The 14248-nt window shown below is 39.9% G+C and overlaps 1 protein-coding gene across 5 annotated transcripts in view; it reads right to left on the bottom strand.

The window, feature by feature from the left end:
- Window positions 1-301: 301 nt before the first annotated feature.
- Window positions 302-14248, bottom strand: part of nphp4 (nephronophthisis 4) — a 181523-nt gene continuing 167576 nt past the window's right edge. For all 5 annotated transcript variants that reach the window (XM_085444897.1, XM_085444895.1, XM_085444896.1 and 2 more), the window contains 7 exons: window positions 12671-12827; window positions 12059-12129; window positions 11163-11248; window positions 9495-9666; window positions 6960-7139; window positions 3638-3781; window positions 302-606 (listed from right to left, as the gene is read on the bottom strand). In XM_085444897.1, the coding sequence (XP_085301023.1) occupies window positions 466-606; window positions 3638-3781; window positions 6960-7139; window positions 9495-9666; window positions 11163-11248; window positions 12059-12129; window positions 12671-12827 (951 nt within the window). In that variant the 3' untranslated portion in view covers window positions 302-465. The remainder of the gene's footprint in view (window positions 607-3637; window positions 3782-6959; window positions 7140-9494; window positions 9667-11162; window positions 11249-12058; window positions 12130-12670; window positions 12828-14248) is intronic.

Below are 14248 nucleotides of genomic sequence, written 5' to 3'. Positions count from 1 at the left end.
GATTGCATGCATTACTTTGCTGATTATGAAACAAAGCAAATTTACAACATCATTTACTACTTTTCAGGCTGCTTTGCACCCAGTTTATAGCTCCCAGTACTTTTAAGTTTAGTGCATAATTTAGCAAATAAAGCTTTTCTAGTCAGTTTTGTTTTGTTTTGTTTAGAAAGGAAGCTGGCGATTCTATTCAACATGTTTGATTCCTGCAACGTGACCTCATTTTATTGTAACAAATTTCATTCAGACTTCTTGGTCACGCAGTCCAGAATAAACCAGTTTGTATGAGAAGACTGAAAAACACTCAGTGTTGCAAAGTTTTATTTTCTTGAAGAATAATCTAATACAAAATGACAAAAGAGCCAGGAAAGTTTCAGTTTCTTTCACACTCTTAAAGTATATTACAAAGTACAGCACAGTCAACATTTCCACTGAAGTTTCTACTTGTTTTTTCAAACAACTTTCACTTCATGAATAGTTTACTTTCACACAGAACGTCTCCTCCGTCTTCTCCTCCAGGTTGTTCACGTAGACCAGGATGTCCACTGATCCGGGACTCTGGCTCGTGGCAAACCGCAGTCCGATGGTGTAACTCTCTCCCCCTCCAATCTGAACATAGTAAAAATAACACATAATTTTATTTAGATCTTTATCTTTTTTTTCTTATTAAAGCTGACCTGTCTGCCCATTCACACGTTTAATAATAAATCCATCATTTTTGTTTTGAACTGCATTGTTCACAAAGATCTGCCCCAAGATAAAAACCCTGAATAAATGGCAGTCACTGAGACCGATTTGGCAGCACGGTGTCTCAGTGGTTAGCACTGTTGCCTCACAGCAACTGACATGGCTTCCTGTGCTTGCTCTGGTTTCTCCCACGATCAAAAACATGCTGTTAATTCCATCGGTGTGCCCTGGACCATAGCTCTGGGTTTAACTAGCCGCTGGTCCCCAGGTGCTACGCTGTGGCCGCCTGCTGCTCCTAATGCTTAGGATGGGTTAAATGACTTTCCTGACAGGGATCAATAACACTGTCTGATGTTATCTGTTAACATTATTAGAGCTGTAAACCAGTTATAGATGTGACTCCCTTTTTCTAGACTAGATCATTTACACTAGATTAACCATATATACTTCACTGTGCTCATGTAGCCACGGTAACAGAGCCAGACTTCTGAATGTAAACCCCCACTCATTCTTCTGAGATGAAGACAATGCCTCAGAGTGAAAAAATACGTATCCTACAACACATTTAAAAAACTGAAACCAATATATACCAAAGGTGACATCTCACAATACAATATTATCACAATACTTCACTCACAATATATATTATTGCAATATACTGCAATAATATATATTGTGAGTTACTGATAGTACAACAAATAGTTGTAAGAAATTGTTGAAAATCACATATCTGTTGCTGTCTACATAGACAGAAATTCACATTTAACATAATTCCATTTACTTATTACGTCAGCAACCGTTCTATATGAATATAACCAGATTATTACCAGCTGGCAGCCAGTTGAAATGAATCCCCTCAATTCAGACTGATGGCAACATGTTTGGAAACCTGAGCATTTATAAATGAGACAGCAATTATTTGCAAACCTTCAACAATCTCTCTGAGAGTGACTGCAGCCAGCCCAGGTCAGACTGCGACTGTTTGCAGAAAGGTCACCTCCTATCAGGTGACCCAGGTATCGCCTTGTGATTAATCTTAGGCTCTAGGCAACATTTAGACACCAGAAGTTGTTCAGCTGTTTTTTATGCTTTAACTTCTTTAATACAATTTATTTGGTATCTGTGTATCAATACAACGTTGCAATGCACAATATTGTGATACTGTTCTGTATTGATTGTTCCCTTACCTCCTAAGATATACAGAGAACCTACTTTACAAATTAAATACAACTGCCATGCAAAAATAGTGAGCTCTGGTTCTTTCACATGGAAATACGCATCTAAGTGTTTAATCGCATGTTTTGTGACTCCGGTGACCTCATTTCAGTATCCAATTAGTTTCCTTCTTCCATGCAGTAATTAGATAATAAACAGAGTGTATTTCAGTTAGATTTGAAGGTATTTTACTGATCTGACTCAAAAATGAAAACATTTCTCAGGACAAAAATGACCCATATATGGAGCAAATGGTTATCCACACTGTTTTAATGCTTATCATCGCTGTGGGCATCTCCTTTTCAGGCATGTCTAAAACACAATTATTAAATGAGGAAGCACCAGTTGTTCTAACCTCCTGACTGCCTCTGTGGAAAGTCTAGTATTAGAATTTTTTATTTGTATGTTGTGATTGTTTTTCTGTTCAGGCATCACAGTGAGGTAGATCTTTAACAGGTGTTTTTTTGTTACTTTCTCACTACTGTAGATTGACCAGAAATATTTCCTTCTACTCTCTGTAATAGCCAACAACAGAAATATGGGTCAATTTAAGGGATTTATGCTGTAATCTTTCCCACAAGCATGGCAGTATTGATCTCTGCTTCGCCTTTCCTCCTGACAGCTGGTTTTATCACAGTGAGGTAGTTATGTCAAAAAAGAGAAAAGTGTCTCCACATTTGCCTAATGCCACAGGCATGGTAAATTCTTTATAAGACACCTGGAGCTTCACTGACAAGATGGAAAAAACAATGGGCTGTTTTTCACTTGGCTCACCCTCCCTGTCTAATTGATGCAGTGTCTTCTGGCCAACAACAATGAGACTCTTTAATAGTTTATGTGAAAACAGGCTCCCCTCGCCTCTCATTCATTTATTTCTTAATTTAAAATGATAGTTTCTCATTTGTTTTAGCATTTTATCACACCTCACTAAATTAAAGGCAATGACAGCAGTGTTTCATGTCTGAATGTGAGCAAATCAGCTTTTAGAGACACTGAGGCTGACCGCACAATAATAAAACAGCAGCACTAATGACTTTGTAATATTCTTTGCATTCAGTTCTGAAAGCCGACAAGGAAGCCATTTACGGAGGAATGAGCAGTCAACATAAAAGACTAGAAATTATTGATGTCTTGTACTCACCTGTCAGGATGACAAGAAAGTCAACAGTATTGCTTTGTATATTCACGACTCATACACTCATATTTTCTACAATAAGCCTTTTGGTCAAAACAGTAGCGTTGTTATGCCATAACCCATTTATAATTTTGACTGGGAGGGCATGAAAGCTGATGACAGGGCCTGATACCAGGCTAAAATCTCCAGAAGAAACTTGGGGAAAAAGATCCAGTACAATAATATCTAACCGCTTGCCTCCTACGCGGCAGCTCCATCATATCGGCTGTAGATGAAATCTCCATCAGAATGTCAGAAGACTTAACTGCTTAGACACACAGGAAGCACTTTAGCCTAGTTTTTTTCTAAAATCTGTCAAAAAGAGTTTCGTTTTAGTCAAAGTGTGTCAGATTATACGTGGTCAGTAGCACCGCTGGTTAAAGCTAATGTTATTGACATCAGTTACACCATCATAGCAACATATGTACCATTACTCCGTGAAACAAAACTATCTGAGCAGCTTTTGTTAAGGAGGAGGGTTCTTTCCTTCTAGTCACTAATTAAAGTATTGATTTTACTCTTAATGGGGGTAAGAGATGTGGACGGCCTCCAGTCTCATTTTACCTGGAATTTATCCTCTTTGAACTGGAGCAGATCTGGATGGTCAGAGCGAAGCAGGAATGTACGGCTGCTGGTGTACGGATTGGTGTAGGTGATTTTTCTGGAACTGCCACGTCCACCGCCAACTGGAACGCATACTTCAAAAGCCTGCAAATACACACACACACACACACACACACGTGTTATAGCATCAAACCTTCTTGGGCACAGAGGAATGAGGGAGGGATTGAAATGTCTGAAAACAAGAGCTGAGAAAACTGCAGGATTCATCCAAGTGCACCAGATGATTTGATGAAGTATCCAACAAAAGGAAGCCCATGGCTGCCTACAGTGAAACTGCAAGAGTAAATGAACTTGAACAGTTTGTAAGTGTGATCTGAATGTGATTTGATACTTCAAAGTAATGGTACAAAGCTGGCAGGATAAGCTGGCTGCCTGTGAACTGGTGTAATGAGCATTTGTACAGCGGCCACAGTGGATGGATCCGCATGTTTCATTTGGCACAGATTTTACACCTGGTGCTTCCCTCACTTTTATCCAGTCTTGGTACTGGCACTAAGAGTACGCTAGCCTATGACCCCTTAAAGCTGGGTTTGTGTTCCTGCCAATCTCAAACCAGGGGTCTTTTGCATTTAATGCAAATGTGTTAACCACTACACTACCACTACCACTAATGAGCATCTGTAAAGGGATGTCCACTGAAAGAAACACTTTCCTACAGTGTTTGGCATACACCTGACAGCAAGAAGATCCTGGATTTGAATTCAACAACTGTCTGGTGGCTTTCTATGCCGAATTTTCATGTTTTTTCTGTGCCTACATGGGTCCTCTCCATGTACCCCAGCTTCCACCCACAGGTCATGCTCATTTGCTTAACTGTCAATTCTAAATTGGCTATAAGTGTAAACGTGAGTCTGTCTCTCTGTGTTAGCCCTGCAATAGACTGGCAACCAGTCCAGGTTGTGCCCTCCCTCTCACTCTTTGACAGCTGGGAATCCAACCTAGATAGGTCACCACACAGGGAAGACATGCAGCCATCCTATGGCCAAGACTGGCTTCAGATGCTTATTTCATGGTTTTAAAGTAATGTTTGGCAATCCCTGACTTAAAGCAAGATAACTTTATGCAATGTGAGATGATAAATAACCACTGCAATACCCTTTAAGCATTACATTTTCTTTGTTTTGTTGTCAGAGAAAATGTGATTGTTGTCAATCACTTGATTGTTTAGCATTTTAGGAGAAGTGGATATTTGATCAACTTAAATTGATTTCATTTGATTAAATGTATATTTCTGCTGTGTAGTGCATAAGAAATATGTTCTGTACACAACAGGCAAAAGAAGAATTTTGTCATGATACGTTGTGTGGCAGGCAGGAGAAGGACCCAATAGCAATATTCACAAACACGGGGATGAACTTAAGAAACACAGCTTTAATGCTGGCAGGACAGAATACAGGACATGCAAAACTAAACCGGAAAAACGTAAACTAATACTCGAAGGTAGACACAGGGAGATCCACACAACATGAGGGAGAACGCGACGCCGAACAGAGGGAGACGCAGACAGAAATACACAGAGGGTTAACGAGGAAAGTGGGAACACACGGGGAACACAGCTGACACAGATAACCATAACGAGACACTGACGGGAGACGGGCAGAGTCAAACAGGAAGTACAGAGGTTCAGACAGGAGGAGAGAGAGCACGGGGAAAAACACAGACATAACGGGCTGGGGAAACATGGAACAACCACAAAGGGAGACGAGGGCTCATAAATACAGAGAGGGCACACAGGGGGGAGAGAGAGCACGGGGAGAACTTAGACATAACGGGCAGGGGAAACATGGAATAAAACATAAGGAGAGACGAAGGCTCACAGATACACAGAGGGGCACGCAGGGGGTGAGAGTCACAAAGGGAACGCACATAAGGAACAACGTAACAGATCAACCCAGGAAGCATGGCCTAAATAAGGAACAAGATACAAAAATACATGGAAACTAAGAATACTGGGCCAACACGGCCCAGGACCATGACAAATTTAGTACTTTACCTATAATGCATAAAGCATAATCCAGTCAGCCAGTTAGGTACACAGTCAATTGATTAGACATTTGATTGAGAAAGGCAGAGAAGAGCATTATTAAAGACAATTGGATCTAAGCACTGGTCTGCTGCTCTTTATAAAGGGATTGGGAATGTTGAGCTGGCCTTGGGAAGTACCCGGATGATTCAAGTATTGAATCTGTTACAAATACAAGTACTATAAAAATGAAATCATGATGTCAAATCTTCTGTCTTCCTCTTAAATATTTTTTTTATTTCATACACTGATATCCTTCAAACGCATGTCCAGAATCCTTCAGAGCCAAAGCCAGTTTGCTGGTAGATTGTGGTGTGTTAGGTTAGTAATGGTTACCCCTGCTGGAAAGCTGCAGATGATAGCTGGTAATCTTCTTTCCGCATAGGCAGTATTACTCCCAGTGTTATGTAAAATTGGGGGTTCCCTTTTAAATCACTAGAGCTTCACAAAGTGATGATAAAATGAGAGGCAACCATAATGCAGTTTATTAACGCAACACTGTTGCATAAGGAACACATTTGAAAGGCAAATTTAGGTCATTGACTAAATGCACACAGTGCTCACAATGCTAATGTTACGAGTACAGAGCAGGAGAGTCCAAAGAGTTGGAAAATCCCAAATCCCAAAAAGGTTGATAATGAAATATACTCTACAACACTGGTGAGACAAAACTAGGTGGCACAAACACTTTTATTGTATTGATATTGTGGTAGATTATTGCCGTACAAGTTACCAAGCTAGGCAGCTAGCTGCTTGGTAGACACTGTCCTGCTTTTCGAAAAAGATGAATGACTGAGCTCCTGTAGGTGCCTGGGAATGGTTAGCATGTTACCTTTAAGCAGAATCAAGCTTCTAGCTTTAGCTAGTGCTTTTTTCAGAGAAATGCTTTTTGTTATTTAACCAACAGCAGTGCAAAAATGATTAAAACATTGTCCTTTAATGACTGGGAGGGGGAGCGCTCAAGTTCAAGGGAGACCTTTAATTAACACATCAACCACATTTGCAGCAGAGCGGTGTGATGAGCAGGTCTGCAAATCTGACGCTTTCGTGCTGTAGTGTTTGGCTTTCAAACAGACACCTGGAACTGTATTTAACACACTGTTCTGCTGCTGCTGCTGCTGCTGACACAGTGAAGAAAAGGGTAAAAACCCGGGTTGCCAAATGTGCCCCACTGGATAATGATGGCCGATACCCATATGAGGAAACGATAAAAACACAAGATTTTTTTTAGGGTCCTACCTTGGACAGCACAGGACGGTGAACATTGAGACAGAGCAGCCACGCGGTGACCAGCCGCTGCTGCTCCACATCTACCGCGTTCACGTACAGAAAGCGGCTGCCAGCCTGCCATGGCTGCACCTTCAGCTGGAGCTCCTGCACTGCTGCAGGAGGCAAAACAAACACACCCGCTGGGTCCACCTAAAAAGAAGGCAAAGGCCATTAAAGTTTATTGGGTTTGGCAAGTGGACTGAGAAATGTGTCGACCAAGTGACAAAAAGAATGTGACAGTGTTCAAAGAGAAGAGATACATTTAATAAGAAATGGAAGAGGGACAGAATTAATGGAAAAGATGCTTAACAGAGTCAGAGGAAGGTAAAGGAAGTGTGCAGATTAAAGGAGAGTGGGTGAGAGAAAGGGTGAATGAGGTTCAATAAAAAAAGGGGGGAGGCAGACAATGAAATGAGAGAAGTAGAGGCAGGAAAGTGACAGAAATAAGAATGTGGGAATGAGATTTACTGTGCAGCTCCTTTTCAATCTGTTGAGAAAAGCAAAGCTATTCACTGACGCTGAGCTTTATCCTGCTTTATAGAACTCCTCCAATGCATTCCACTGTGAGCTAACCTGCCGCGAGTCAGATCAAAGCAGCTGCTCATGCGTACGCCGAAATCTTTAAAAATACATCTGTCGCTTTTTCAGCCAGTACCCTATTTCTAAAGGTAAAACATGTTTGGGTCATACTGTATGCACCCGTGGTGGTTGTGACAGTCTATCACTTCTCTTTTTTTCTCCATGAATGCTATAAAATGCCCTTTTATTCCAACTCTGAGGAAGAAGTATTGTCACGCTCCCTCTACTCTTGTACTCAGTTATGAATAAGAAACAATCTATTAAAAATAGAGGGCAATGTGACACTCCTGGAGCATATTTTCACATGTTCAGAGTGCATAAAAGCCACTGCTAATTTTTTTCAAATTGTATCAAACTGGGTCCCGACATGATCTGGCATGAAGACAGGAAGTAACGAGGGAACCTAATAAAATGAAATGAAACCCCATAAAAAGACCTATTATGCTGTCAATCTGCATTTGCATGTTCTTGACAATGATTCAAATCTTAAACTGGAGGTATTATAAGGGAAGGAATTGCTTCCATTTTTTTTCCTTTTGCTGCTAAGAGAACAATTTGCATTAAATCACTTTAGATGAGCAACTTCAAAATTGCTCACGATAAAAAGATCATTTGTCAAGAATAAATCCCTCAACATTTTTTTTTAGATAAGTGAGATTTATGCATTTTTTTTGTCCTGTATGTTGAGTGTCGTCTGCATCAGTCGGATTTTGTCCAATTGAAAAAGAACACAATACAGTAAAAGCCTAATTTTAGTTCGAACATGCCACTTTCACATATAAAAAATGCATCCAGACCCAAGCACCCTTGATGACTAAGATGCTGCTCCAGTCTCTGAACCACAAGCTAATGTTAAGTGGCGGGGGAAACAGAGAGTAACAGGACAGGGAATGTGTACGGGTGGTAGAGAGGGTGTAACGCATAGTTCATCACCACAGACTACTACTGCTGGTTGCATGCTCTTGATCTCTTTTCAACTTGACTCAAAACAAGAATTATATATTCAGCTGAAGTGCTATGAACGCTGGATTAAATAACTAGATTCCTGGGACTCATAAAGAATTGAACGGAGCTCTCCACTAGAGGTCTTCGTGGGTCTAAAACCAAAACCGGACCGATGGAACTAAATGAGCCCAATGTGCAAAAATTAATTTTAAACATTAAGTGCAACAGGATCCTAAAGGGACCCACATAAAGCCTAAGGGAAGCAAGACCTCATCCAAAATCCAGTTGACTAACAGAGAGTCAGAACAACATCAGCAGGAGCACGATGCTCCAGCACTTAAAGGGCAGCTGTCATCCAAAAAAGCAAAAATACATGTTACTTTTCTTTCACTTCACACATCTGCCACAAAGCAACAATTTTCTACTGCAATGGTTGTGATGCACACAAGATCTGAGCTACAGAAGAGGGTCAGTTTGGCTATGTCTATTAGACAAGTGGATCCAAGTGGCACAAAGAAGCTTTACCGACCTGCTTTTTTTTTTTTTTAAATGTGTTGTTACTACATTATTTTTTTGTAACGGACAGCCAATCAGAAGAAAGGCGACTTAAACTAAAGGGGATGGGAGCTAAAACAGCTTGTTTCAGAGAGAAAATGAACACAGGGGTTGCACCAAGGCCAGGTATAGAGTAAATACAAAGTCTTTTGAGGAGTGAATCATTCAAAGGTGCTTTAGTAGAATCTAAGAATAAAAATGTGCAGTGTGAAATGAGCATAAAAAGCCCACTTTAAAACATTTTTCTTTACTTTTTTTTTTTTTTTAATCTCAGGTTAATAAAATAATGACTTCACTAGAAGACATGTGAGTTGATTTTAGTTTTGATGAATCTTTAAATCTTGATAGAGGCCTGAATCCCACGCTGCAGAGAACATGTGCACATTGTTTACTATTTCAAAATAGTGCGTTTAGTGACAATCGTACCTCAATCTCGCCGGGGTGTGATGAGAAACACTTGACCTTACGGATAGCCTGCGTTCCCCTCAGAACGAGTGACTGACAGCTCCGCTGGCCAGTCACACAGCTGACGTCCACACGCTCCAGGAAGTGCACGTAAATCTGCCAGATCTGGGAGGGCGCTGCCATCCACTTATCACTACAGAGGAAAAACATCATCAAGAACAATTAAACTAAGGCCCCCTGGAGATGCAGCCGGTGCAGCACGGGGTAAGAGATGAGGAGGGCTGATCTACGGCTGTGCTAGCATTTTAATAAGCAGAGCCATCAACATCATCCTCACACTGCTGAGATGAAAGGAATTCAGTCTCAGTGGCCCTAGCTGACTCAGAGTGGGAGGTGATGCAGTCACCTACTCAGGTCTGCTCTGAGACAACAGCTCTCATAAAGCGTTTGTGGTTATTTGGAATAGGATTCAAGTGATATGGGGTTTTGAGGGCAAACACGTCATCTGGAGGGTTGAAGCTAAAATATTTTCACAGTGATATCGTCAGATATTTTTTTTTAAATGTTAGAAATCAAATCCAGATCAAATTCACAAATGTATTTGCGTGTAATTTGCTGGTAATCGGGTTGGCTGCTCGACACTTGGGTGAAAAATTAAAAAAATGCTCAACCACTAATGCAAGGGGGCCAAATGACTGTGTTACAGCACTTGGGACTGGTTTATACTGCAGTATTAGAGGACAGTATTAGACATGAAATGAAGAAGCAATGTGTCTTCTGCAATATATTTTATTAGTAAAATAAATTAGCTATACAGTATGTGCTCTTCTTGATGGAAGCACGTTGTAATATAAAGATTCTAAACCACAGATGTCAAACTAATCTTACATCGAGGGCCACACACGGCCTACTTTGATCTTAAGTGGGCCGGACGAATGAGCCTTTGTGTCAGCAAAAAGACGTTTAACTACACATTTAATCCCTGAGATATCTTATTATAAGACAACAAAGTGCAGGTTCTGGTAGCTAATGTTTTCTCAATGAACCAAAAATATAATGTTTCATTTCTGCCATTTAATTGTTTATACTGTATATTACTTTATGCACGGCTGAAAGGGTTGTCTTTATCAGCTGGAAAAATTTTCCAAAGCTGTCCAGAGGATCAGATTGGAGTCTTTGCTGAGCCAATTCTGGCCCCTGGTCCTTATGTTTGACACTCCTGTTCTAAACATAACCATTAGTACCATTAGTAGTGCTATGCACATATCTGTGGTTAGGATTGTATATTGTGTGAAAGAGTGCATGTGAATGAGCATATGCATGATGCAATCCATCATTTCCACTAAGTGACAGAGGAAAATGAGGAAAACAATGAAATCATGTGAAACGAGGCAAAATGCTTTTATATTCATGTCCTCAGAGTTAAACGACAGCTCTCTGATATTTAATAGAAAACAAGTATTTGTATATCACATTAAAAACAAGGTGTGCATAATCCTGATGGAGATTAGGCAAACTGGACGATGGACTGTGGAACTGCAGGCAGCCAGAGCATGAAACCTCAGTCTGATTAGTTAATTGATTCAAGCCTGCATGAACAATTTAATTATTGCAAAGATGAATGCTTCTTCAGGCTAAGCTCTGTGCGTGTGTGTGTGTGTGTGTGTCTGGCCAGTAAATAATACATACGTGAAAACCATTACAAAGAACATTTTTATGTGTGGACTGGGACTCCCTGGCACTTTCAAGTACACATCTTGAGGCTCTCCTGGTGCCTACAGACAGAAACAGATAAAAGGTGGAAGAGTAGAGGGGGAAAAGAGGCAAAAATAAAAAAGACCCCACATTGGCACTACAATAGTGTAAAGGCACGACACAAGGGCAAGCCTTTTCTTCTATCAAAAGAGCTTGTAATCTATCAAAAATGAGCTAGAGTTCTGTCCTGATTACGTTTTGTAAAAAAGAGACAAACATGTCAGAAGGAAGCTCAAAGAATTACACTTTATGTTGAATCCAATCCTTCAAACAGAACTTGCTGATGATGGTTTTGTGACATTTTGAGATGAGATGATGAGATGAGATGGCCTTTATCCTCACACTGTCAGTATGCAGTAGCTTGATTTGTTGAAGTCTCTGAGATAATGATGCAGACATATGTTTGCCTTTGACCTGCTTATTTTCCAATGTGTAAATATTAGATTGTATACCTATAGGATACTTACCTTGTAGTGTCCTGTGTTAGCACTTAACAATATTTACCTGAGGATTACATGACAACCTAATAAGAGGTTGTTGTTGTTTGTGTGTGTCTTTATGGTTTCACTCCAATTCAGTGATGTCAGTTTGATGTGATTGCTGTGAATGAAGCCATTAAAGGAGCAAGCACGCTCACTTTAATGGCTCTTGAAAAGAAGTTTGGCTGGCTGTTTATCTATGGTCACACTCAGGGAGGACAACACACAAAGAGACCAGTGCAGCTAGAATAAAGTGCTTTCCCTTCCAAACAGTTATCAGTTCAGTAATTAACCCTGTTAATATTTGTATGTTAATTGCAGAAGGAATTAAATCCAATGTCATTCACTCACCAGCATCCTTGTTTGGCAGATGATGTTAGGGTCACTGCAGCGGACAGAAACATGAGCATCTGGGTTGATAGCTGGTTTTCCCAACAAGAGGCAGGAAAAAACAAATATAAGATCAATTTACTATTTACTATAAATTGTTTTTATTATAGTTCAGAACATCAAGCCAGTCATAAAAGCCAATCAAACATTTTCTTGATTTTAAACTTTTATTTCTTGCTTTTCATTTCCTGCTCTGCATCCAGATACTTCTCTCTTCTTATTACCCTTTTTGTTGACAGAAACTGCACTGATATTGAAAAGTTGTTTCTGTTGATATTTAGTAAAAACATAATAAAGTGAAGGCAGAATACATTACTCATTCCCATTTCCCACATAAGCTGTCAAAATTGTTTTCGCCTTGTGCGTGTGAACATGTGATTCACATTTATGCTCACACAGGAGAGTAAGTCAGTATGAGAACTGAATGTATATTTTAATCTTCATTTGATATATTGATTAAAACTGGAATATATGCAAACGACTAATTTAAGCACAGTTCAGAAAGCAAGAAATATGAGTTGAAGGACGAGGAATACTTGGCTCATGGGGGATAGCCAGGGTAATCTGTACAACCTGCAGGGTCGTGCCAGACTGGCAGTCGGATGGCCTTTTTAAGGAAACAGAGCTCGGGGTGGTAAAGTCGGAAAGTCTGGTCAACGACATGGGGCGTTGGCTCCACATTCACTTGGCAGATGGCCATTGGCTTTCCATCTTCTGCTTTGAAAGTAACCTGTGGAGATAAAGTGAAAATTCAGCATTATTAGCAGCATGTCACTTCCTCACCTGATAGTCTGATATTCAGTGCATTAAAACAGGTTTTGCATCATAAGGTAGTTTAAGATTCATTAGAAGCTTCAAGTTACTACCTCGCATTGCAAATACATTACATGCACGGTAAGTTGTGCAGTATGACCAGAGGGGTTTCTGGAAATTTAAAGAAGGTATCCAGTACTGGAAACAAAAAAAAACTACACGTAGAAAAACTTTGGTAAAACAAATCTGTGTAGCAGGAATACATATCTTTCATCTATCGCGTTCTAGTGTTTAGAGGTAAATCTAAAAGTAAACAACTGAAGTTTTGGAAAGTTCACTAGTAGTTGTGTAAGTCAAAGTTAACCAGGCTACAGCAAATACTTTCAACATAATCATTTTCTCTTCCAAACAAGATTAGTTAAATAGACTGATTTAAAACCTCTAGGGCTCCTGCGCTGCCAGATTTCTTACTGGAATTAATAGCCAGGTCGTGTATACTAGGTAGTAACAGCACAAACTGGTTTCATTAGTTCAACAGGGCTTTTTCCTCCTGATTTCTCTCTGTGTGCCATGTTTTCTTCCTGAAGCAGTTCATTTCTAAACAACATATACAGGCTTTTTAAAAACAGCCTTGGGGAAACTTTATATTAAAATTCACCAGAGAGTATTATGATGATGGAGAAAGCTGTACACTAGAATATAAAAAGTTGCTTGCAATCTGACTGCTAAAACCCCCACAGACTGACTGAATGTGCTTTGAAGATTGCTGCATTAACATAGCCCCCAGGAGTTGTTTGAATCAACACAAATGTGTTCATACACATGTAGTCATTCTGCACGGTTATATATGATAACTGGCACATACATCAGAGCGGCATATGAAAACACACTGGAATTGCTCATTCCTGCTCACAAAGCGTCATATTTTAGGAAAACTAGTGTGTGCTGCTGTGACTTCACTGTCGGAGACAGTTTCTGCTACAGCTGCCGGACCACAAACTGTAGGTCTGATAATCCAACCATCTATTCTCTTAACCACTTATCCAATTCAGAGACAGTGGAGTCATATGACAAGAGGAGGGTACAGTCTTTGTATTTGTCACACTTAAGTGTTTCATATCATCAAACAATAATATCAGACAAAGATAACCTGAATAAATGCAAAATTCAGTTTTAAAGGATGATGTCATTTATTAAGAGAAAAAAAGTTATCCAACCCTACCTGGCCCTTTGTGAAAAGGTAATTGCCCATAAACCTAATAAGTGGTTCTTGGCAGGAAGAACTGCAATCGAACATTTATGATAACCGGTAATGAGTCTTTCACATCTCTGTGGAGGAATTTTGGCCCAACTCTTCTTTGCAGAATTGTTTTAATTCAGCCACGTTGAAGGATTTTC

Source organism: Copadichromis virginalis, linkage group LG20, assembly GCF_057382275.1.
Source record: "Copadichromis virginalis isolate Kocher_CV1m ecotype Utaka linkage group LG20, C_Virginalis_male_GT1.1, whole genome shotgun sequence".
Classification (NCBI taxonomy): domain Eukaryota; kingdom Metazoa; phylum Chordata; class Actinopteri; order Cichliformes; family Cichlidae; genus Copadichromis; species Copadichromis virginalis.
The sequence above is the reverse complement of the archived record's forward strand: the minus strand, read 5'-3'. Positions and strand labels throughout refer to the sequence as shown.